This window comes from Anser cygnoides, chromosome 6 (genome assembly GCF_040182565.1).
Source record: "Anser cygnoides isolate HZ-2024a breed goose chromosome 6, Taihu_goose_T2T_genome, whole genome shotgun sequence".
NCBI classification, from domain to species: domain Eukaryota; kingdom Metazoa; phylum Chordata; class Aves; order Anseriformes; family Anatidae; genus Anser; species Anser cygnoides.
Window position 1 is genome coordinate 11,720,006 of NC_089878.1, and position 24,188 is coordinate 11,744,193.

The 24,188-nt window shown below is 44.7% G+C and overlaps 1 protein-coding gene across 16 annotated transcripts in view; it reads right to left on the bottom strand.

Annotated features, from left to right (window-relative positions):
- Positions 1-24,188, bottom strand: part of AGAP1 (ArfGAP with GTPase domain, ankyrin repeat and PH domain 1) — a 376,948-nt gene that overhangs the window by 274,349 nt on the left and 78,411 nt on the right. The window contains exon 1 of one of the 16 annotated variants that reach the window (XM_066999588.1): positions 18,181-18,318. The exons of the other annotated variants lie outside the window; for them this stretch is intronic. Coding sequence (XP_066855689.1) covers positions 18,181-18,223 — 43 coding nt within the window. The 5' untranslated portion in view covers positions 18,224-18,318. Of the gene's footprint in view, positions 1-18,180; positions 18,319-24,188 lie in introns of those variants that run through there. 16 annotated transcript variants of the gene reach the window in all.

Below are 24,188 nucleotides of genomic sequence, written 5' to 3' on the forward strand. Positions count from 1 at the left end.
ACAAAAAGACAAGAGATATGGTCCCCAAGACTCCAGCTCATCATCGCTCCATTCCAACAGGGAGATGGTGACCTCCTCCCTGACTACCAGTCTTCTGAGATTTCAGGAACACTTAACTTAGGCTTACCTCCTTGGTAAGATCCACAATCATCAATCATAAAAGGCTTCCCTGTGCCCCTGCTCCAGGTTTCAGACTCAACATGTCAGGCCAGAAGCACGTACTCTTCTCAGAAGAGCATCAAAGAGAAAAAAATTCAAAACCCCCTCATCTGCCTGCAACAAGCAGTGTCCTGGTCATGCCTGAAGTCTTCCTGAGAGCTAATGAAACAAGTGGACTGAACCTCACCATAAGGTAACAGCTTCCATTGCAAACCTGAGGTTTTCTTGTAGCAGTGGGTCACTGTCAGCTGTTCCCAACTCAGCCTCCTCCTCTGCTGCTGAAGCTACGTGAGAAAGCTTCAGCTCTCTGCCCTAACTGCATTACACACTAGCTGGCTGTCCCAGTGGAACAGCTGAAGAAGCTATAGACTAAAAGAGAGTGTTTTTTTTTTGTTTGTTTCTTTTTGTTTTTTTTTTTCCTCTTTAAACTGTCCTGCAAACACAACACTTCCCTAGTACTTCAGTACAGACTAGCAGAGCTCAGGAATTTTTTTTCCCCTAAATAAGACACAGCCAGCAAGGATGCCCCCAACACACCTGCATGTACAACTCAGAACCAAGTCACTGAAGTGAGCTCCACTTACTACCCCAGAACGCAGTAGCGAGACAGCTACACAGCCCACAGAGGGGGCTCATTAGATTTACACCACCCTCCCAATCCTTCTTGTCAATCCTATTAAAAAAAAAAAAATCCATCTCTTGATGAATACTGTGGGAGAACCCAACCTGCCCTAATGTCACCACGGCACCCTGCAGCCCACCGTCCCCAGTGCCGGTGCAGGAGTCTCTGCCTTGTTCCATACATTGTGCTGTCCCCTGCTCCACTCACCTCGTTTTCTTCACTGAAATATCTCACTCTTGATTAGCAGTTTAAACCAAAGCCTGAGAAGCTCACGGATTTCTTTTTTTTTTGGCCTAATCGAGATGAAAATGTAATGACAAACGTGTCCAAAAGGAGAACTGAGCAAAGAGCTGGCAGGAGTGCTTACAGTGTGACATGAAGACTCACATCTTCCGTGAATCTTGGACAACTTCTTAAGAGTTTCCCTCAGGCTATCCCAAAGTTCCTTTGCTGTCCTTTTAAATGGGGAAAAGCTATTAAAAAAAGCCAAAGGATTTCTCTGGAAACCCTCAGCAAAAGATCTTTTTCTTTTTAAGAACAGGAGCCCTCGAAAACCTGGGAACAAAGAACCAACTGCATCACACCCTGACCTACCACCCCGAACATCTGCATGACAGGCAGTATTTAGAGCTATTTCCTACTTTGAAATAAAAACCTGAGACCAAACGGGTACAAAAATATGCATACAAGCTCCCACTTGCCCACACAGATGCAGATGGATGCACACATCGCTCTTTTGGAGCCTTATCAAAGGAGCGCTTTCAGAGCGTATTTCCCCAAAGCTCGTGTGCTAATTCCCTCAACAACGCAGGAGATACGCGACTTCTGGGTTGAGACTCCTGACAGCAATAAAACATGCCTTTTTAAGAATGGGGTAATCTCTCAGCACACTCCCTCTCCAATTCAGCCCCCAGCATTTTAAGTTAAAGCACCACCTCAGCTTCAGCACAGGTTCACAGGATCCCAGGCTGTTGAAGGAGTTAAAAAAAAAAATCAGCTTTTGATATTGAGCCTCTGCAGCCAGCAGAAGCTATGCAACACCGACGGTCGACACAGCAGCCTCTTCTAACACACTTCTTGGCTTGGAAATTTAAGAGTTGAAGTTGGAAAGTAATTTTGTGAAGTATTTGCTGAACTGCAAGTCCCTCCCTCGCCCAGCCTGCACCCAGGGCTGGCCTGGCCTTGCGGAAGCTGCCCAAGAGCCTGACCTCAGGCTATGTACTCCATGCCCACAGCTGGGCACTGCCTCTTCTTGCTCCGATGGGAAAGGGATGGCTTACAGCCCTCCAAACAACATCTCCCAAAGCAGTTTTGTGCCTCAAGTTTCACAGCTAATACCATCAATACATTTGATTTGCCCTCAAACGTAACGCAGCTCCAACCGAGACCATTTTTCTCAAAGAGCAAGGATGTTTTTCATCAAGTAGAGCTTGCAGCCTAAATAAATGACACTTTACAAGCAAAAATACAGGGAAGGCAAAGTTTTTCAATAGGTAGGGTTCTGGAGCTGACGCACAGCTCTCATTTAAGTAAAAATAAAATCCCACAGATAAAACGAAGGCTTTCCCTTGAGGCAACACTGCCACCAGATAACAGAAGCACACTTCAGAAAAGGCAGAGCAAAGACTATCAGGATTACAAAGAAATTCAAACAAAATGCAAGTTCCTTAACACTCAGTTGTTTTTCCGAGGCAATGCGACACAAAAATACTGGTCCTGGCTGTCCGCTCTTAGAGACAGGGCAATGGCCACCACAGCAAGAAGCTGAAAGGAATATAAAAGCACACAAATAAAAAATGAAAGCACCGCTGTAGTAAGGCCAGTCCCTACTGTTCCCTCAGTAACACTGGGAAAGTCAATCACCGCTTCCAAACAAGGGATATCTTAGCGGCATTCTATTTTTTTGAAGCCTTATTAGTCCCAAGCTAGGGCTCCAGGTTGTGATGAGGCCTCAGGTTACATTGATGGCCTGTGCTGAAAACATACCATTTTGGGGGGGGGGGGGGGGTGCAACACAGTATTTCTGTACGTACCAAAGCTTCAGAGGATGCAGCTAAACAAGTAATCAGTACAATTCAACTCCAGGAAGAAAAAGAAGCCACTGGAAATGTTTGGTAAGTGTCTTATTCTGCTTGGTCTCAGGGGAAAGCAGGTCTGTGTCAAAGGTTAGCTCTGCTCCCTGCTGTCTCCTGTTTCAAGGGAAGGACAGAGGCAGCACCAGAAAGATTATGTTAAAACGTAACAGAGTGAAAACCTGGCAATAAGATTTTGAGCTGCAAAAAGCCGTGCTCAGGGCATCAAGGCAGGGACATGCTTTTCACAAACTGCTGAGTATCAGCATTGAAAATACTGAACTAAACCCATGTCTGAGCAAAGATGCCCAAAGTACCCAAAAGGAGGAAATTGTCATCTGTTGCCTTTTTTGACTATGACACAAGCAGGAATTAACTTTCAGATCTGAGTATTAATGAGAGACTTTCGTATGAGGGATGACAAAAGCTGAAGGGGGATGGATTAAAGTACACAAAAGAATCAACGTCAAAATATAAACTAAGAAAAGATGAAGTGCGAGAAACATGAAGTGGATTCTAAATGAGTATAGAAAAAGATTTTATTTGGCAAGCCAGAAAGAAGAAAGTCACCCGAGATACAAAACACGACTGAGACACATTGCTTGGCAGGCTGAAAATAGTTTTAGCTTTTCCAATAGGTAAGAAGCAAACACAAAGCAAAAAAGGAACCGGGGAAAATTGGTGACTGCTTGGCAGAAGAGAAAATAAATTTTTACAGGTAAAACAAGAACGATTCTTGCAAAGAACAGATGAGGTGGTATCACACACCTTGGCTTCCTCTTCTTATCAAAGAAGCCCTTGACGTATTTTATCCCTCAGCTAACAGCAGTGCATCTCTAAGTGCTGAAACTCACAAGGTCCTACAGGGCCTCTCAGCTCAGTTATCTTCGGGTAACAAAACAAAAGTAAGGAACATTATAGGGCTGCTTCTGGATCTGGCCCCCCAGGATGCCCCCTAGCTCCTGTATGGGAAGGGCTCACCAAGAGCGACTCCCTCTTCCCCTCCCCTCCCTGCACAGTTCTGCTTCTCTTGCTAGGTTCTTGCAGGGACCCAACTTACTGCTGTTCTAATGCAGTTTTTGTTCCCCGTACTGACTTCCAGATGCAAGGACCACAATAACCCCACAAAGCCCACAGCTGTGGGCACGCTGTTCTCCTACCATGGAGGCACAGCAGCTTGCTCTGATTTCTGGTCTGCTTTGAGCTATCCTGGGCACTTCATTCATGTTTTCCACAAATGCAAACACGCAGAGCCTTTGATACATTATTTAGGACTGCTCTCTTCCCATACAACCCTTTGCACCCAGCCACATTTCATTTTAACCTGCCAGTTCATCAACCACCAACCAGCACAGGATTTTTCCACAACTCTGCACAATGAGCTCCTGAGTGTCACTGCCTTGAAGGAACAGGCAATTGTCACCCTACTGCATCTCCTTACTATTACCGTAACCAGAAGAGGTCGTAGATTCCTCTAAGACTTTCTGCTGATTTTTTTCCAAAGGGAAAAATAAGATATTTATTTCTATAGGTGATTTCCTACTTAATTAGTTTTATACACAAGAGAAGCCTCCCTTTTAACTGAGGGTAGCTTAGCTCAAGTCCCTAGCAAGAGTAAAGCTTTCGGCCCTCAAGTAAAAAACACTGAGCACATGTCCCTTGTCCTCCTCTAAAGAGCTCCTGTAACTTTGTGAGCCGTGACTTCCAGTACATCACGTACACCTCAGAGCCACCTCCGGCAGGCGGAGGCCTGTGCACTGCATGATGAAGGCCCACCAAGGCCGGCTCTGCCCCAGCCACCAGGGAGCTGAGCCTTCAGCCTGTGAGCCACACTGTGCCCCACGCCTGCTACCGCTGCGCTCTTCCCTCCCAAGGAACCCGCAAGGAAGCGGCGCTAGACAAGACTGCGAGACAAGCAGCGGTGCAATCGAGGATGTCGACTCTTCTGCAGGGCACCAAGGGCAGCCCGCACCGTCTGGTGAAACCCCAGCACCCTGATACAGCAGATTTCTGCGCCTAAGTTCAGTTAATTTCACATTGACTCGTGTCCCAACCCCCCTGCTTATCGACCCAGGTCTGTGCTCTAGCATCGCGGCGTTCAGCCCTGCTTTCAGTTCTTTCACTTGTGGCTACAGAAAATGGGTCCAGCATGTTTGCACAGAAGTACATCTAGAAAAACATTTCTCCTCTCCACAAGGGAAATTATGACTTGTTTATGCAACACATTTCTAAAAACATTTTTTAGAACTCAAGTCATGTCTCAGAGATTGCTATGCTGGTTGTCAAAACAGAGCATTTTTTTCCCTGACTCCACCATATGTAAGACTAAGTCCACTTTCCCTAACTTGATATCACCCATGCAAGATTTGGAGATGATTAGTGGAAAATATACAAATGAGACACTGTTCTCCAGAGAGCAGCACAGCAGGAACAATCTTATGTTTTTATATTTATTAGCCTGATGCACATCTAACTTGTTTAAACAAGGCTTTTGTCAAACGTCAAAAAAATGTTAATGCAATCCAAGGCATGCTCTCAAAGGGAATTAATGCTGAACTGGAACCAATACGAAAGCCTTAGTTTCAGCCCCAAGGAAGCAGTGAAAAGGGGCCCCTTTTTCAATTGCAAATAGATCCGCTAAGACGGAAAGGTTTATTTCCTAATAGCTGGGACAGAGAACCCAAAGCACGAAACTGGGGCGGGGGCAGGTATTTGAAACACCCCGTTTTTGCCAGGTCAGAAGACATTGTCCCCCCCAGTGCTCACGGGACAAGTACCTCGATGCCCTTCTCTCATCTCTTCCCAGCATCTGGAACCAGCCTCAGACGGGCACCCAACTCTGGTGCTCCTTCAAATGCCTCATTAGCTTTTGTTGTTTTCTTCCTGTAATAAAGAAAATGCCCACCTACTCGATTTTGTTATTGCTTTGCCTAAGAGACAGTTCACCCATCAGGACACTGAAACAGCATAAAACCAGCAAAGCATCAAAAAAAACCTGCGCATCTTAGTACAAGGTACAGCTGAGCAGGAGAAATGTCCTGAAACAGGCAGAAAGCAACCATGCAAGAGGTCTGAGGGCTACCATTACCTTTTGCCTTAGAAGTACTTACAGCAAAGGTTAAAAGAGTTAGCACATAGCTAAATGGTCCTTTAGAAGAGCAGCTTCCTTTACCGGTTTCCTCTTTAAAATGCACCGGTTATGGCAGAGCACTTCAGAAAACAGACCTATGCATATAGGAAATTCTTATTTTGGAAACTCAGAACATTTCTCAGATGAGCTTTTGACTCGGTGACTAACTACAGCAGAAAGCCTCTTTAAACTCCCATTCCCATATAAAACCACAAGTTTGTGGGGAAAAAAAGGAAAGCAAACCTGTTGCCCAAATCCCTGGAGCTGCAACCAACAGCTATTGCTCCACCTTCTCCTTGCAGCCAACCTGTCCCCCATCTACCCTTGCAGTGTTCAGAAGCCTGGAGCAGAAGCAAGAGAATGTGTCAAAAGTGATGCCGTGAACCTGCGAAGGGATGGAAACGAGCACTCACCGCGTTGCCCATCAGCACTGTGCGCACCAGCTCTGCTCCAAGCCCAGCACCACGCACTGTGTGAAAAATTAGTGCAGCAGTGTGAATCACTGGGATCTAAATTCACACAGAACCAGAGGCTTCTGAGGCTACTGTGGCTTTTTATTGGAATCAAAATAAATAAATAAATAAAATCCAGGCTATGAACAATATTAACTCACTAATATTTTTCTACTTGAGATTCACAAAGCTGAATTGTAGCCCAAAACTGGCAATATTTTCTTTTGAAATACACCCAACCAGGAATGAAACTGCTCCCTAGTCTTCACAAAGTCTTCCCCTCTGGCTATATTCTCATTCGTGTTTCCTGGGTGATGCCAAGAAACTCGAGTGTACTTCCTGAGCTTCAGCAGGCCCCACCACCTCGGGCACACACCTCAGGCTCCAAGTGTTGCAGAAACCTACACAGAGTTTGAATTCGCAAACAACTGAGCTTCACCCGAGAGACCTGCACCTTACTTACAGACCGGCTCTGATGCTTTTAGCAGCCACTGATCTGCAACACAAGTGCTACCCACTGAAAGGACAGCTCGGAAAAAGAAGCCACTTTTCTCCGATTCTTCCTGCTACACCTTCATGCCGCTGTTCTGGGCTGACCTACAACATCCTGGAGAAAGCCACATTGAAAATTAATCCCTTTCTACAATGCTGCTTCCAACACGTCACAAGTTGCTGCCTCTTCATATTCTGCTCCCTATTAACACCACAGCCTCCTCTTGCCTTTCAATGAGCTGAGAAAAGAAAGCTGGAGGCCAATTTTCCCAAAATGCCTTTTATTCTTTCCCAACAATGTTCTTACTTACTAAGGTGAACTCAAGCACATTAACAACCTAAATTCACTACGAGAAGTGTCTGGAAGAACCCCAAACCCAAAACCATAGGAAGATCTCTGGTATGCTTCAGTGCTAGCAAGCAGGGTGTTGGCCTCTACTGTAGCACCACCACCAGTGCAGGCTCTTAATAACCCCAAACAGCCTTAAAGCCATAAAATAAAACTGTAGCCACACCAATGGCTACAGCCTGTGAGTCATAACAAAATGACCAAAAACCAGAGCAGCGCTTGCACAGAGCCAGGGCCTGCTCTGCTCCTCGTGCCGCCCCCACAGCGAGGGGCTGGGGGTGCACAGGGGGCTGGGAGGGGACGCAGCCAGGACAGCTGGCCCAGGCTGCCCCAGCCAAGCACAGGACCACACCAGCTCCTGTGAAGAACATTAACTCCATCCCAGCCCAAAGCAGGACGCTGCAGTGCTACTTCACACACGGTAGCTTCAAGAAATAGTGCTGTTATTGAAAATTCATCTTCATGGTGAAAAAATGCTAATTCCTCCATTTTTTTCCCCCTTTTAAGGGCCTCCCCTCCAATTGTGCACAACAGGATTGCAATATGAAAATGCTCTGGCATCACCTCAGTCCTCATCCCCTGTGCTTACAGGAGCACTGCAGCCAGCACTAGGAGAAGGCAACCCAAGGACAACCCAACCAACCCGATTTCAAGCATTTTGACACTCCTGTTCTCAGGGATGGCAGTAATGAGACCAGGTTTGACACGTTTACCTGAACAATGATTTAACTGCAAAAAATCAGCGCACCCACGTTGGACAATTTCAGTTCAACCTTCCGTGGTGCCATGAATGCATAACTTCTACAAAGAAAGGGAAACAAGAAACCATCCTTTTGATAGTGCAAAGACAACAAATGTGGTTATCGCATCAAGTCAGCTACTGTTGCGGATCAAATTTTTTTGGCTTCTCCTCCCTCTTAAAAAGGATTTATTTTTTCCCAGGCAAGGACAGGCAACAGGACAGCCACAGTGCACACTGCAGCTGCTGCTAACAGCTGCACTAGGTCTTTTTTTTTTTAATTTTTTTAATTTTATTTTTGAACTACAGTGCATAGGAGTTCACAACCCAAATTGAAAACAAAGTAAACCCAAAAATAAACCAAACTGTCTTACTAATTAAAGGGATTCGTTCCTTCAGGAAGGCTGACATAAACCACTGCTGTGGGGTTTAGAAAATATTTTTAGCACTCCGTCTCTCCAACATTTTCACAGAGACCATATGAGCAAGCCAAAGCCCGACCATCCATGTAACCTCACGAAAAACTCTAGGAAGTGGCTTTTCATATGAGTTTATTTGAAATGTCACAGGACAGTTGCATAACACACTAAATCTCAAAAACACAGAATTTGTTTTTTCTCCGGAACCAAGGTTTTTAATCCTTACACAGCAGCCAGCAAATGTTCAGTCATCTTCAGCTGCGTCGCCCTTTGCTGGCGAGTCACTCTCCCTGGGTCAGGCACTGATGAGCAGCTTAACGAACACCAGTGGATATTAGCAATAACCTATACAGGGATTCTGCCTAATAATTTTTCAGCTGGAGATTTAATACTCTGATAATAAGCACGAACTTCAATGTCTGCCATGCAACAGTAGCGGGATGCATCTGAAATGCAAATGACGTGAAGTCTGGCTCTGTCCCAGAGCGGTGTGTGTACAACATACTGCTTACTGCACACAGCGCATGGCAGGGGTAGTATCACTTCTAGCTGAAACATTTGAGCAGCACCCAGCTCAAACTGTAACGAATATACCTATTTTAGTCCAAGAAATCTGACAAGGTACTAAAAATACACACTTGGTTGTCATTGCTGAACTTTCCATTTGCTGCATAAAAGTGAGTTTTTGCCACACTGCAGGCTACAATACCAATTAGTGATATTCTTCGTCGGATAACAAAAGCCTAATTCTGACAGCAAAAGGAGGAGAAGGGTCTTGGAGTGGCAGGGAAAGCAGGTATTTCCAGGGGAACCTTGCTCTAGGAAATCGTGTTCATGACGTTATGGAGCAGGAAAAGTTCATCCCACCAGCAGACGTTACCTGCAGAAGCACTGCCTGGAACCCGACCTACTCAGCAAGGCTCCAAGTCACTGCCACCACCAGGAACAGGACCAACACAGCTCAAAGAAGCCATGCCAGGCTGCTTTATAGAGCATTTTCCTGCCACTGGGCTAAATACACAACTCCATGCTGACCTGGGATATTTTGAGTACAAAGAACACAAACCCACTTTTGCAGGAAGAAAATCTGATCTGAAAGATAAAAAAACCTTTACAGTAAAACCAAACAGGAAAGAGAATTTACATATTCGCACAATATAATTACCTTCCAAGAAGCTTCAAGTGACAGAAAAAGCTGACTGAACCCGGCTGCTCTACTTCTACCATTACAGAAACAAAGAGAGATGATCCTAAATTGCCTAAGACACTATTTTTTCCTACATTCATGCAGAAGTTGAACCAACAGAAAGCAATTTCAGCTAGAGTAAGCAATCTTAAGTACACAAAAGCTGAGCTTTCAAAAGGCCAGATATCAACCAAGTACAAATATCGTGCTTTATTAAGGACTTCACTGGTGCCAGAATAGTTCTGCTTTAATTTGTGCTTTTAATAGGTACCTTTCGAAACTGTTTTGAAGATTTCTACTGTTGTCCACTGTTACACATAAACATACTCAACTACAAAGTCCTTCATGCAGCCTGGGGGGGATGAAAAACCAAAAAGCAGCCAAATTTCAAATCTAGGCCACAAATGACACCGAAGGACAAGCCTAACAACTGCCTCGGCCAGCAAGGCAGCCAGCAGGGTTGTATACTGCAACTGCAGCCCCACGGGTTGGCTTTTCTAACAAGTCTCAGCTTGACACTTGGTCCCAAGTGATTCCTGTAAGGTTGTTCAAACCACATCCTACTTCTGTCTCCTCCAGAGCTCATGCCACCTAACCCCAAGACTTACAACTTGGCACAGAGCTGTATGTCAGGGCAATCAAGGCTGGACAATCAGTCTGCCTCTCACCGCTTTTTATTCTGTTTAGAGAGCTCTGCAGCTAGCTTCAAGTCTTCAAATCAACCAGACGTGCTTATTGACCGTACACGCAGGAAAAAAAAAAAGGGCAGGCCTTTGTCTCCAGTTATAATCCCAGAAGTGAGATATTCTCACTACCAAAATCTCTCCACTCTTCACAATTGCAAAGTTATATCATGTTTATGGGTGAATAAAATATTTCACATCCTAAAGAGCAACAAGAGCCAGCCAAGAAAACACAAGTCATTTTACAGAAAGTGGTCTGGGGTAAGGGATGCACAAAATTTTAAGTACAAGCCTCCAGAAGGCAGAGGCAATGCAGTCAGCTGGCTCCAATTAACACTTCACCTTTATCACTCGCTGAAGTATTTCCTTATGGGCTGAGAACCACCCCTCATTCATGTCTCTGCTGACTCACAGGAGTAGCAATCAGACTTTAAAGGGTGGTGTTCTTTCATATAGGTAAATTGCCACAAATCCACTGAGAGCAAGGCCACATTTGACAAGAGGTATCTGGTTCTAAGCCAGAATATCCACTACAGAAAAAAAAAAAATCAGGATGAATAGTTCTAGGAGCTTGTACTTACGTTACAGCAGCATTCTTCCAGGTAGTAGAATGTGCTACAAAACCAGCAAAAATAAAATGACTGAGATAATCCATACTGTCCACCTCACCTTCCTCTCACTCAGCTCACATGGCATAATTTGCTGAGTTTATCTGCTTTGGTGCCAGCCTTTAGTGCAAACGTGTTAATATTTACGTGTTGTTAGGAACTGCTACAGAACGCTGTCGTGGGCTCAAGCCAAGTCACTAAGGCTACAGATTCTGAGGAAACCTAATGGAAGAAGTCTATCAAATAATGCTGCCCTTTCCTTAAATGTCAGCTGGAGCCAATGGATATAAAGCTAAATAAATTGACACTGTGTGAATAAGCTGATATACATAAAGATAAATGAGTCAAGAAAAAGGTGAAAAGGCACGTAGCATTTCATGCTGGATCACCTTGCTAGGTGGCCAGCCAGAATTAAGCACTGAACAGCAGCCTGCTGCTTTTAGCCAAGAGCTGGGTATGGGGTGCGTGCAGACCCGAAGCCTTGCCTTCCGCTCCAGCCAGACCACGCTCCCCTGCCCAGCGCTCGCTTCCCCGCCGCCGTGCACAGCCGGGCTGGGCACATGCCTCCAGCACTGCCAACCCTGCCTGCGTGCCGGCCAGATGCTTTGTTCTGCGGCTTCTCATCAGATAATTTTAATTAAACCTTCATCATTACAGATGACATATGTTCACCATTCCCGTTCTATCCCACACACTATCTATACACACCAATAATTGCTTGCATTCCGGTTTCTAAATAGCTGCAGTGTGTACACAATCACAGGCACGTTTGTCACCTATAGCAATTTAAAATGATTATGAGTATTGGAAACTACTTTAGCTGAAGCTAAATTGGAAAAAAAACTTGAACACTGTTGCCTACTGAATGTCTCTATGCATCATAATGCACAAGAACAAAATTATCTAGCAGATTAACAATACACAACCAGCACTGCAGTAGAAATTTGCATCAGTTGAAAAAATCATATCATCCAGGCTGCCTCTTACACGAGAGGGGTTTAAGCGTGTGTGTGTGGAGGGGGGTTGTTTGCTTTTGAAAAACCTTGTGCACTGCCTGCAGAAAATAAAATGGCAAAATTAACCCTGCCCATCTGACAAACGTGTCATGGGGAATGTCTCATGGGATGATTATAAAACCACGTTAACAGACATGTCACGGCACATGTGACTACTGGACTCATTCACCCAAACCACTTCTAAATAACTCAAATAGCTTCACCGTTCACCCTGTAACAAAAACGAGCAAGCAGCCACACAGGGCTCTCTAAACAAAGAGCTGAAGACATTTCTGTCCAGGCAAGTCTCTATCAAGGAAAGGTTTGAGATAAATGCAGTGAATACGAACACGCTAAGGATTTTAGGCTGAAAGTTACGTCTCTCCATTACCTATCCACTTGTGACCACATCTAACATCTCCAGAACTGAAATTATCTCCTCCTCCATAAGTACTTCAGCATTGCACCTTAAATTATCTATTACTTGCTTGTCCACTAAGGTTCTGATCTACTATTCGAGCAATGCCCAGCCTCACTATCTACATGGTTTGTTTTGCAATGCCTGCCCCTCCATCCTTCCCAAGTATTTGTATTTATCAACCACTGTGCTAAATCAAACCAGCAGCAAAGCTTATTTCTTTGCAACAACTTATTAGAAGACTTATCTCGACTAATCTCAGCATGTTAGTAGTCAATAAATCTGTAAACACAAGTCACTCTACTTCCCTGTTGTCTTTCAGACTTGATAATCACCTGCTGCCCTTACCCCCAAACCTGCTGAACTGAGGAATGCAAGCTGAAGTTCTCTTTCTTTTCGTTAAAACACACACACACCAGCTTGAACTTGAACTAAAAGCTGCTGTCAAGGGGAGAAGAAAATGCCATTACTACTGGTAGATTTCTTGCATCAACAGATGATGCTTTCAAAATTTACTTGTCTCTTCAAAGTATAAAATACTGCCGAAGTCTCAATACTCATGAGGCCAAGCGAAATCTGGTTGGATAATATCCCAAACGAAGTGGAAACCAACAAATGTAGAAAGGCCCGACCTGCTGCTCACCGAGCAGACAGCTATCTTCCCGTGCACCTAGAGGAGACTCCAACAAACATCTCTCTAGATGGACGGGCAACTGGGCAGCTGCAGCCCAGCAGCCGTAAACACAACTAAAGCCGGGAGCATTTTCACCTAGAGGAAAAAGAAAAAGCAAACTTAAGCACGTTGGAAGGTGATTTGCATGGGTAGCTCAAAAGTCCACAGTCACACACGCTGTTTTTCATATTAAATTGAAAAGCCACTCAAACCTTTGTTGATCTTTTTTTTCCTGCTAAACAGAACCTTTGAAATTCGTGACCATAGTTCTGTTGGGAAACATGTTTTAGAAAATGGAAAGCCAACATCACCCGTTTCAAAATTGGAAAAAAAAATGGGAAAGCTTAGTCAAGATTAAGAACGTCAAGCTTTTAGGTGTAAGTAATTGAACCTTGGTATATTACCCTGGTATGCAATACAGACATACAGTAAGTGTCATTTTTAATTATTTTGAAGTTAACAGGAAGAAATTTGCCAGTTAGTTCCACAGAAAGTCGGTTATGAAAATATTTACCACTAGTACTGACAAATCACTAAGCCTAAACATGCCGTAACTGCCATAAAAATGTGAATACTCTCACAAAAAGAAAAAAAAACACAGACTCAAACTACGTTAAAGGAGAGGGCTTTTTTTTGTTTTGTTTTTAATCAAAAAACAATACATAAACCCAAACTACTCCAAACCACAAAAATCCCCCACCTTCCCCTAAGCATAGATTTAATTGTAAAGGAGAAATACGATGCCATTCTTTCAAGACTCCTTCAGCACAGGATGTTTTCCCCTTGCAGTAACTTGAAGGTTGTGGAAGTTCTTGAAATAATTCAAAACCTACTGAGAAGAAGTTATTTATAACATGCCCAGGGACAAAAGCTACAAGCAGCACAGGAGCATACTGAAAACTAGACTTAGGCTTCATTTTTCAAGTACTCTGTCCTAATAGCAGCACCAGAACGTGCTGAACACATCTGCACAACTCTGGTCAGATGCTTTAAGATGTCAACGAAAACACCTCGTTTGGCCTGCCAGCCTCCGGTAGGTTCAATGTAATGCAGCTGCTGCAATTCTCCAAGAATAGCCAATACTAAAATCACCTCTTGCTTTCTAAAATCACCTCCTGCTTTATATAAAATTCAACAGCCACCCGAGTTTCTAGCTCAAAAAAATGGTATGGAAATTAAATGACACTCCTGCACTCCTGAAGCTTCTTACCTGACCAGGAACCCAAAGACTCCAACCTGGATTTACATGAGCTGTCTCAGCTTCAGGTGCTGGCTATACATTGTGCCCCAGAGACATGCCCCAGGAGCACTCCCAGCATCTCTGGCTGAAGCCCTCGAAAAGAAGAAAAAACACAAACCGCCACCACTATACCCACAACCACCTTGAGGGTTGAGGTTTTAAGCTCAAGTCATCTGCTGGAAAAAGAAAAACAAGACTTCATAAGTTTTTTCAAAAAGTTCCAAAAAGACTGCTTATTTCAATACCTTTGAACTTCCCGCTGGTTTTATTGGTTCCACAATTACAGTTTCCTAGTTTTAGCCCATCGGGTTTGTATTCCACTAAAGCAAATGTGACAAAAATACAAAGGTGGTAAGACTGACTTAAAGGGATTTTATGCTCTGGAGTTTAACACAAGTGTTTTTGTAACTCCAAGCTTCCTTAGCACAGAAAGCTCCGAAGTACAGCAAAAGAGAGCACAGGAGTGAAGAGAAACAGGATGTACCTTCTGACCCCAAAACCCATCAGGAGCTCACTAGCCTAGACACATACGTAAGATTATTTGATGTGCACAGGAGCTTGCTTGAAATACAGACATTGCAACCAGACTAGGATTGTGTATGTATTTATGTATTAGATATGAGAGGGGTCCTCTGGATGCCAGTCCCCAGCATGCCCGCTGCAGCACAACAAGGGCAGCGAGCTTAGGAAGGTCCTACAACCAGCCAGCCATTTTGTAAGGAAAAACGCACCATTACTGAACGAGCTCATCATACCCATGGGAGCAGCGGCAGGCTGAAAAAAGAATACGTCGAGTCTTGGTCTGACCAAGTCTAAAGACAAGCCACTGCATGGTGACAAATGCACGCGCTTGCTTCACACCAGTGTGTTGAGAGCCACGCAGCCGAGCACAGGAGCAGGAACCCTAACCACAACCTGCCCAGCTCGGCAGGTAGAAGGGAAACTGAACCACACAGCTGGGTTCACCGGAGAGCAAAGACAGTAAGCCCAGCTGTAGATTCTACAGTTAACGGCAATGGCACTCAACTCATATGTGGAATTCACTTTCTGGAATATTTACTAAAAGTCAAAATATTCAGGAAAAGCTGTGACACCGGTGGAAGTCAGCTGAAAAACCAACCACAAGCAGTAAGATCAAGAAAACTGCCTATCGTAATTCACTGCTCTGTTAGGTATCTCTGGTCTAAAAAAATGTAATAAAACCTGTTTTTTCAGAGACACCGTCAATCTTATCTTATTACATGTGAAATATCTAGGACAAATCCACTCAAATGCCAGTACTACCATCAGTATTCCTTTCAAAACAGTAGCACGGTGCCAGTTTTCTGAGCACGTACCTTTCCAGAACAAACAACAATGGGAAAATATTTCAGGACAGAAACATTTTCACATCTGAAACAGAACTCCCCTCACGCCTTTTTCCCCCCAAATACTACATGCAATCACAAGTAAAGCTAAAAAAAGTGACTAAACAAGTCAGCAAAGGGTACATTGAGAACAGTTGTCTACTCACTCTGGAAAGGCCAAAATATTGCAAATTATCCTTTGAAGAACTGGGACTACCAGGAGGAACGCTGCCCATTTGGATGTTACAGGCTTGCAAAGCAAAGGAACCACCTTGAAAACATTTCAGAAGATACAAGCTCCCACCAACCATTCTGTTTGTCACTTGAAGCTCCTTGAGCTCACATCCAACATTCAAGGCTTCTTAGTCAAGTATTTATTAAAGGCAATTCTGCCAATGCCCAGAATATACAGGACTTCATTTCTGTTCACTTGAACAGGCAGGATTCTGCAAGGAACCCTTCCACCAGCCTCCCCTAGGGAGGGATCCTGTTGCCAGAGCTCTCTGTCATGCTGGTACAAGGTGATGGGTAAGGGGCAGCACATGCAAACAGGAAGGCCAGCAATATCCCTGATGAGCACAGTGACATTCGCGGCATTATGCAATAAACTCAGATCAGGTCCAAAAAGAAATGAATGTTTTATTTCAGCTACACACATTTTACTACAGCTGCACAAGAAGCAGAGCATTTGGGGACAGGATACGTACTGACTTGGAAGGAAACTAGAACCAAAGGAAGCTTGTTTTATATCTTATGCTCATGGAGACAGGACTGCGTACACTTTGGTAAGTCAGCAGTACGCAGTAACCTGCTCCATAACCCAGTACTAAAGCTGAGCCCTCAGCTTGGAACTGCTTTCACGTGAAAATATGTATTTCGCCTTGCTCATACTTTATCCATACTATTCATGGGCAACATTAAGTCCATTAAAACTAATGTTTCAACCTGGGGTCCTAAAAATGCAGACCAGCATGCCTGCTTGAAACACATCACATTTCTTCTTTATTTGGGGATGGGAAGGGATTTGTTATCAGTCAATTCCTTACATACTTGGCAAGGGTAGAGGTTAAGGCAAGCTGTGATATATGCACTCTGTAAGTACAGAGAAGAGGATCCTAATCCCAACACCTTTTCTTAGAGGGGATGCAAGGTTACTGCAGAAAACCTCGACGCGTGTTGCCTATACCTCTGAGAGAATTGCTGGGAGCTACTCAAAGAACAATTTCCTTTGGTGTGCTCATTCCTTTTCTACTCCAGCTGAATAAAAGGAACCCTAGGTGAAGGCCCACAATGTGCCCGCAAGCACATTAAAGACCTACAGAGATTTTATAACTATAATTAAGTTTGAACGACAAAGTATACTCGCATTAAATACTAACACATGACTGAAAGCACATAATCCACAAGCACAACGGAACCTCTGTTTTGATGGGGAAAAGCATTTATGCATAGGAGGGAGTTAACATAGCATCACTTAACAATTACCTGGAGGAAAACTATAATTAACAAAGCAGCTAAACCCCTCTTCGTTCTGGAGTCCCTTATTTTCAAGGCAGGTTTCTGCTCCCCTACCAAACCAACCCCAGGAAAGCCGCCCTTCCCAGATGCTCGCGTGTATCACTGAAGCTCTCGGGGCAGTAACAATCAATTTTGTGTGGAGACAGATGTGGGAAGGCAGTTTCATCACCTGCTTGCTGCCACAGACGAGGATGAACAGCCAACAGGAATTTAGGGAACTGGGCTGGGAATGCATGTCTGTAGCAAGGGAGTAGAAGAAAAGGGCTAATGAAAACAACCCATAGGCTTTACAATCTCCAGTTAAAAATCAGCAGCAGCTCCTGATTCCTTGCAGACCTCCTGCCTTGATATAAAAATTAAAGGGACAACAGGGTCCCTCCAAACTAAGTCTTCGCAGACTGGTTGGGATGAAGAGGGACCCCCGGGCCCACCCGCCCCAGCCCCGCTCCAGCAGGGACACCCCGAGCAGGGTGCCCAGCCCCACGTCCCGGTGCCTCCTGAAGCTCCCCAAGGAGAAGACCCCACAGATATTAACGCTTCCTAATACCTGACTGCACCCTGCATCCAGAACAATTTCAGAAAAATTCAGATTAAAATTGCCCCACAGACACTTTGGTAAAATCCCCCCTAAAGGAAGTTTCTCTCCCTTGAGCAAAGCACCCAGTGCAGGCAATCCTGGTGGCTGGCTGCTCTGGCCGAGTCTGTGTTATGGAAGATTCTGGAAAAATCATGAATGGTATTGAGAGTCCTACTCATCTACCCCGCAGGACCTAGTGCCAGAAGCCACGGTTTGAATGATGGGCACTTCTGAAAGATGCAAGTACAGCTGAGCGACAAACAGATCTGTACTTTAATCCTCACTGTCCCTGAAGATAAGACAATTCGTTTCTGCTAGCAAGCTGCAGGAATGGATAGGGCATTTGGGATTATAAATCATTGTTCCAGAGAACTAATAAAAAAATCTCCATTTTAATTTAGGCTCGGTTATAGTCCAGGATCCTCAAAATCCTTTCGAGAAAGTGCGCTAGCTGGGAAGCCACAGCAGGCTCTGGCTCTCCTCTGCACCCTGCACTGCTGACCTTTGAGCACGGGGCTGCCTCGCAGCAGGAATTCCACGCGCATTCCTGGAGAATCCAGCCCGCGGGAATCAAACGGTGCCGTGCCAGCCGCACACCACACCTGGTTAGCTTCAGCCTTTGTTCCTCCACTGCTCAGTTCATCTCTGTTTGGAAATAGTTTAAGATAGAGAAGAAATTCAGCAGCACGCGACATTTAACCACTAGTGGTAATTCAGAGCTGAGAGGATTAACAGAGCACAACTTGGGATGCTCTTCAAAATGATTTTTAGCAAGTGTTCTTTCATTGTATCAACGTTGTTTGCTGGAGGAAGATGGCAGAGCCACAAGCCTTAAGATGCCTGCAGTGCCCTGTGATAAGCCCCTACTTACCAGAAAGCCTCCTCCTTGCTTCAGGTTAAAAATAGGCAAATACGAAGGGCTGGAGGTTAGCAGGTAATTCGCTCACACACGGAAATCAGAAGGCACACACAGATGTCTGCTGCTGCAGAGCTCCCACAGACCCGAGAGGCAGGGCAGCCGCACCAGTTGGCGGGCTCAACCACCGAGCCTGAGCATAAAGCAAACCACCAACACGATTTTGCTTCTGTGCTTCCCACCCATTATGCTCACAACAGCACGAGATAAGAAGGGAAAAGAAAAAGCGAAGGATTCCTGCAACCAAGCTTTCAGTGCAACTCAGCGTGACTGCGGAATTACCACCCCTACACCAGCACAGCAAGAACCAAGCCTGCTCGCACGTCTTTGTACACCGCCAAGGCTCCAAACACAGATCCCACTTATCTGATCTCAGCCTACTTTTTTTGGTAGTGTATCATTCGCAAATTTGGGGCCTGCAATCAGATTCGTAACAACTTTACCTTGAGTCACCCAGGAAGCTTCACAGATATCTGAACTGGAAATCAAGAATTCCCTCCGAGAGCTTCGTGCCCTCTGCCAGAGGGCCCCATCCCCACCTCACCCAGAGCCTGAAGTTTGTTCCTATGAGCTTCACTCCTCGTTCACAGCAACATTATGAGCTCAAATACCATCAGCTGCAGCAAGCACTGGTATTTCCTTACTTGAAAATATCTAGGGATTTCTGAGACATGAGATATGCTCAGACACTTTTAAGACTAAAAGTGAGTAATAAAGGCGATTTGAAGTGGAGCTGCTTGCCTTCAATGGCATTCAGCTAACACCCGTTCACCCCATGTCTTGAGTAATAAAGGCGATTTGAAGTGGAGCTGCTTGCCTTCAATGGCATTCAGCTAACACCCGTTCACCCCATGTCTTGAGAAGAACTGCAGGCCACCAGCAGGATGAGCTGCCCCAGAGCCCTGCTCGGGGCATACAACAAGGGTCAGGCCCCCAAAAAGAGCACTCACTGTCCTTTACGAGAAGCAGTTCACATGTTACATGGTTTTCTTTCAGTAAGATAAAACACAGCACCAGCACAGAAAGCTAACCACTTCGCCCACGCCCAAGCACAACTTTCTCACCAGGTCTCAAATACAACAAAGTATTACTGATGGCTTCTGAGACACGGGTGTGAACAGATGCCTGCCACCGATCAGTCTTAACCCAGACCAAAAGCTTTGCGATGACACCATGAGTTGGAACAGCCCATGCACTTCTGTACAGTTTAACCACCATTTTCTTATACCTTTTTTTAGAGGAAGTCCTTTAGCTTCATCTTCTTCCTCCGACACTTGGCAAACACTGTTAAGAGGTGCAACTACACGTGGAAACAAAAACTTCTCCAGCGCTGTGCCTCTGGTATTACCTCTGGATTATCAGAAGCCTGTCCAATGCAAGGCTGTAAATCGAGGGAACTTCACTGCCAGCAGGAGAAAGCCACAATACGTGTTCTCCTGGGGACAGCAGGAGCCTCTCTTCATTAAAGCAAACCATTCACTGATATATTTAACAAGGACATTTTGGGTACTAGGAACTGGCAGCCAGCATGGGAGGCGTACTGAAGACAACAAACCGAGCATACTTTATAATCAAAAAAAGGATTATTTCATGGAAGTAATCATGATGCAGTAGTTTTTAAAAAATCTCACTTGGAAACACACTGAGCTGAGTGACTTCAGCAGAAAAGGGCACTGCTTGGTGTCAGGCTAACCAAGTCTCACAAGGTGTGTCTTGAGCACTGGTACGCGTCTGTATGGCAGCACTCAGCTCGTTTCTCACACGAGGAAACAAGATGAATCCCTCGGCACTCGCTTGTAGCACCGAGGTGCCATCAGAAGGTGCAGAGGCACTGGCCTGGCTTCCTGGGATATGGGGCAGGCGAGGGGAAAGAACAGGAGAAGAGCAGAGCAGCTGTGTCCTCCCAGTGCCAGCAGTGGAGCCAGGCAACCCAAAGGCATTACTGGCTATGCATTGACCTGCAGACCTACAGTAGGCTGACAGAAGCTTTTGAGTACTTTTGACTCAATATCTCCAATGCCTGGGGAACTCCTCCTAAATAATTCAAGGCCTGCCTTTGCCTTCAGCAAAGGAGTTTTCCACGAAGAGTATTCTCTGTGTACAAAGCATCAGCAGACGTTCAACAGCTGAGGTTCAGTTTTAAGGACATGTACCAGTCACTTGAAGTTACAGAACCAACAGCACATTAGTGCAACTTCTTAAACACAAGAAACACAAAGATTAAGGACTAGCATAGCTGTAGGAACAGTTCAAGGAAGGTTACCTATGGAAGAAGACACTCGTACCTCTATTCACTCAACATGGCACAACTGACACCTGCTTACCACATGTTATGAAGCCAAAAGGAGCTGGACAACACAGAAAGCCAGCAGCCTGTGACAATGCACAGATGTGCCCACACAAGAAAGAAGCAGCACAGGAACAGCAACAAATACAAGAGGAGCAGTGCAATACAAGCAGCTTTCGAAACAGTCACATCGTGTATTAGTGTATGCTGAATGAAAAGGATTTGGTTGGATTCTGAAGCAGCAGTGACAGATGCCAAATTCACGCCCACCTCGCAGAGTTTGGGCTAAGCAACTTAATATCCCCAACTCCTTCCTTTCCCCAAGAAAAAAATCATCTTGAAAGTCACCTGCGGACATTTACAGGGATTACAATACTGTGCTACAACACCTGTTACATAATAATAGCAGTGACAAAAAAAGCAAATCATGAACAGCTAATAAACTACTTGACAACAGACAAAATCATACGTGTTTTAAAATAAGTGTAATTGGTTAGTTTACCTTAAAATTAATTCTAATCAAAAGGTTAAAGCAGAATGTCTTCTTCAATAGCAAAAGCATTCAGAGATTTTCATTGCCCAGCACCTGGAGTCACAGAAGTCTGAAGCCAGTGAGAGAGGACTGAAGCCAGAAACAGGAAGGGTAAATCAGGAAGGATAAATCGCTCTCCCTTCTCAGCAAAATGACTCAAGCCAGACAGATGGATCTGTCTCTTACTGAAGCACTGCCACAAGATAGCAAGGCTTGGTTCCTTTTAGGTACCTAATGAAAAGCAACACCCCCAGCTCCAAGGAATAAGGAATGAAGGTGGATGTCAGCATGGAAAACCATGGATTGGCTGGACAGAACTTACCTGTACTTACTATTTTCTACTTAAACAATCCTTGGGGCTTCACACATCAGGGGAGGTTGACAACAGGGCTATCTATATAGAAAGGACTAGAAAGAGAACTAGAAGACAAATAAGATATAAACTTTAAGTCAGGAAGTATACCAAATTAACAAAGATGTAGGTCTGCCAAAGAAGAGGGGACAAGAGGATATACAGACCAAAATGGATACCAGTGGCAGCCAGTACAGATCTGCCATAGAGGACTGTGAGAAGGAACAGCCTGAGCAAGGAAACCAGCAGTATGTTCCTCAGGATGTCGCAGAACAGGTGGTTTTCAAGTCAAGTCAAGCTAGAAGGAAAACCAGATTTCTCTCCAAGTCTTGCACACAATACCCTGAAAGTTGTGAAGAGCACTACGTATTTGAGTGTAACAGCTTCAATAATTAAAACTACAGAAGAATTGAACCTTGTATGCTTCACGAGCACAAAGTGAGATTTTTCGCTGCAGAACTTGGAGGTTGAGGCAGAAAAGCTGTTGCCTTGCCAACATAAATATTTCTGTATCACTGAACAGAGGAGCTTCTGAATTAGGATGTTGCATAAGGAACAGTTAGGTCAACATCACAGTTTCCCAGGCAGCCTGTCCGCGATACAAATGCAGTCACAGTCCTGGAAGAGCAGAAGATATTTGGGGCAGTATGTAATTCTGACGCTCATCCCAAAGAAGGCTTCAGCTTTCAAGAACTGCAGGGACAGCATCATCTTTGCAAAAATGCTCCATAAGAGCAGCACTAGAGGTGCTGGGGGCCCCTGTTCTTACAGCAACCCATCTGAGAAAAAGTGCCATTTTATAGTGACAGTAAGCACTAACGCAACTGCACACCAAGACAAGGATGAAACAATATTTGGGTCTTAAGACCCCAAAAATGTATGCACCGACTGCAGGAAGCAGAGCAACCAACAAAGGACTGCATGCAGCTTGCTAGAGGTGTTGCACGTCCTTACAACTACAACTGCACTGAGTGGTTTAGCACCTGCTTTGCAAAACAGTTTTCCCTCGTGTCTTAATCACAGGCACTGCCACTAAGCCACTGTTCACATGGGAATACGCAGGGGAAAAAAATCACGTCATGGTATTACAGAATCTTCTCCTCAAAATACATGCGCATGTATGTATGTACACATTAAGCCCAACACAAGCAAAACAGTGGTTTTGGAAACTGTATTTTCTAGCAAACCAGCCAGAAAAGCCTACTGACAAATACATGCAAACAAATAAATAAAACTTGGACATGCCAGGAGCTGGCAGCAGTCAGCACAATATTTTAGCTCCCCTTCAAGTCTGAGTTGCAAAAACTGGTGTTTAAAATGTCCAGCAAGGGAAGTTCTGTTATGGGACTTTACCTACGAAAGTAAAGCTTACCTCACAGCCATTCAAATTTCACTGTATTTTTGGATGCTGCAAAGAACAAGAACCCTTTGCTAACACCAGGAAAGGAATAACTACACAACTCTTTCCAACAATCTTTCAGATTACTTAAGCACCTGCAGGGTTCAAATCAACTTCACCAAGTCCAGGTGCTGAGGACATATTTACCACTTCATCCAAAACCAAAACCTTGTTTGAGCAACTAGAACTGACAGATAAATTTTGACTTCACAAGTTATTTAACTTATTAGTTTCTTCTATCTATAAGCTAGTGGAAAATAAAGTCACAGGTAAAAGGTCCCAGTTAATTTACAAATAACACCTCCCATATTTGTTAGATACAACCCGCGTACCATCCAGATGGAATACTTATAACCAGGAACCACACGAATAACGTACCTACCTCAGAAATGCCAATTACTGTAGCTGGCAGTAGGGCCAAACCCCATGGGAGAGTCCTCATAAAGACTTCTCTATGCTGCCTTTATACTCCTAGAGATTTACCCTGCATTTCAACTTCAGACAAGTGACCTTAGCAGCTTTCTCTGTGCAACCTCCAAGAACAGAAGTCAAAACAAACAATACCCATGAAGACACCATTAAACTTAAGAGAAATCACCCCATGAATATCCCTTCAAATTAGACTGATCAAGACTAGCACAACTCGTAACCGGGGCAGAAATCAGCCCTCACGCCCAGCACGCTGCCCCAGGTCCCTGAGCAACCTCCACAGCTGACAGCCCTTGTTGCGCAGCGAGCCAGCCTGAGCTACAGGCCAAGGCTCACTTGCTTTCTGGTTCCACCGCACTGTAAAAACCTGGAGCTGTAAATGAAGATGAACTCCCAGTGAGAGCCTCGTGCAGGGGTGAGGTTACACAGGGTGCAGGAGGCACGCAGGGCGGCACGGCTGAGGAGTAGCTGTGAGCACCAGAGGCAGCCAGGGCTCAGCCCCGCTTGACTCCTCATCGCCTCGACAAATCACAAGGGCCACTGTTTAAGTTTTATTACCGTATTCTGAGGTTAACAAAAATCATACAAAGCTGTA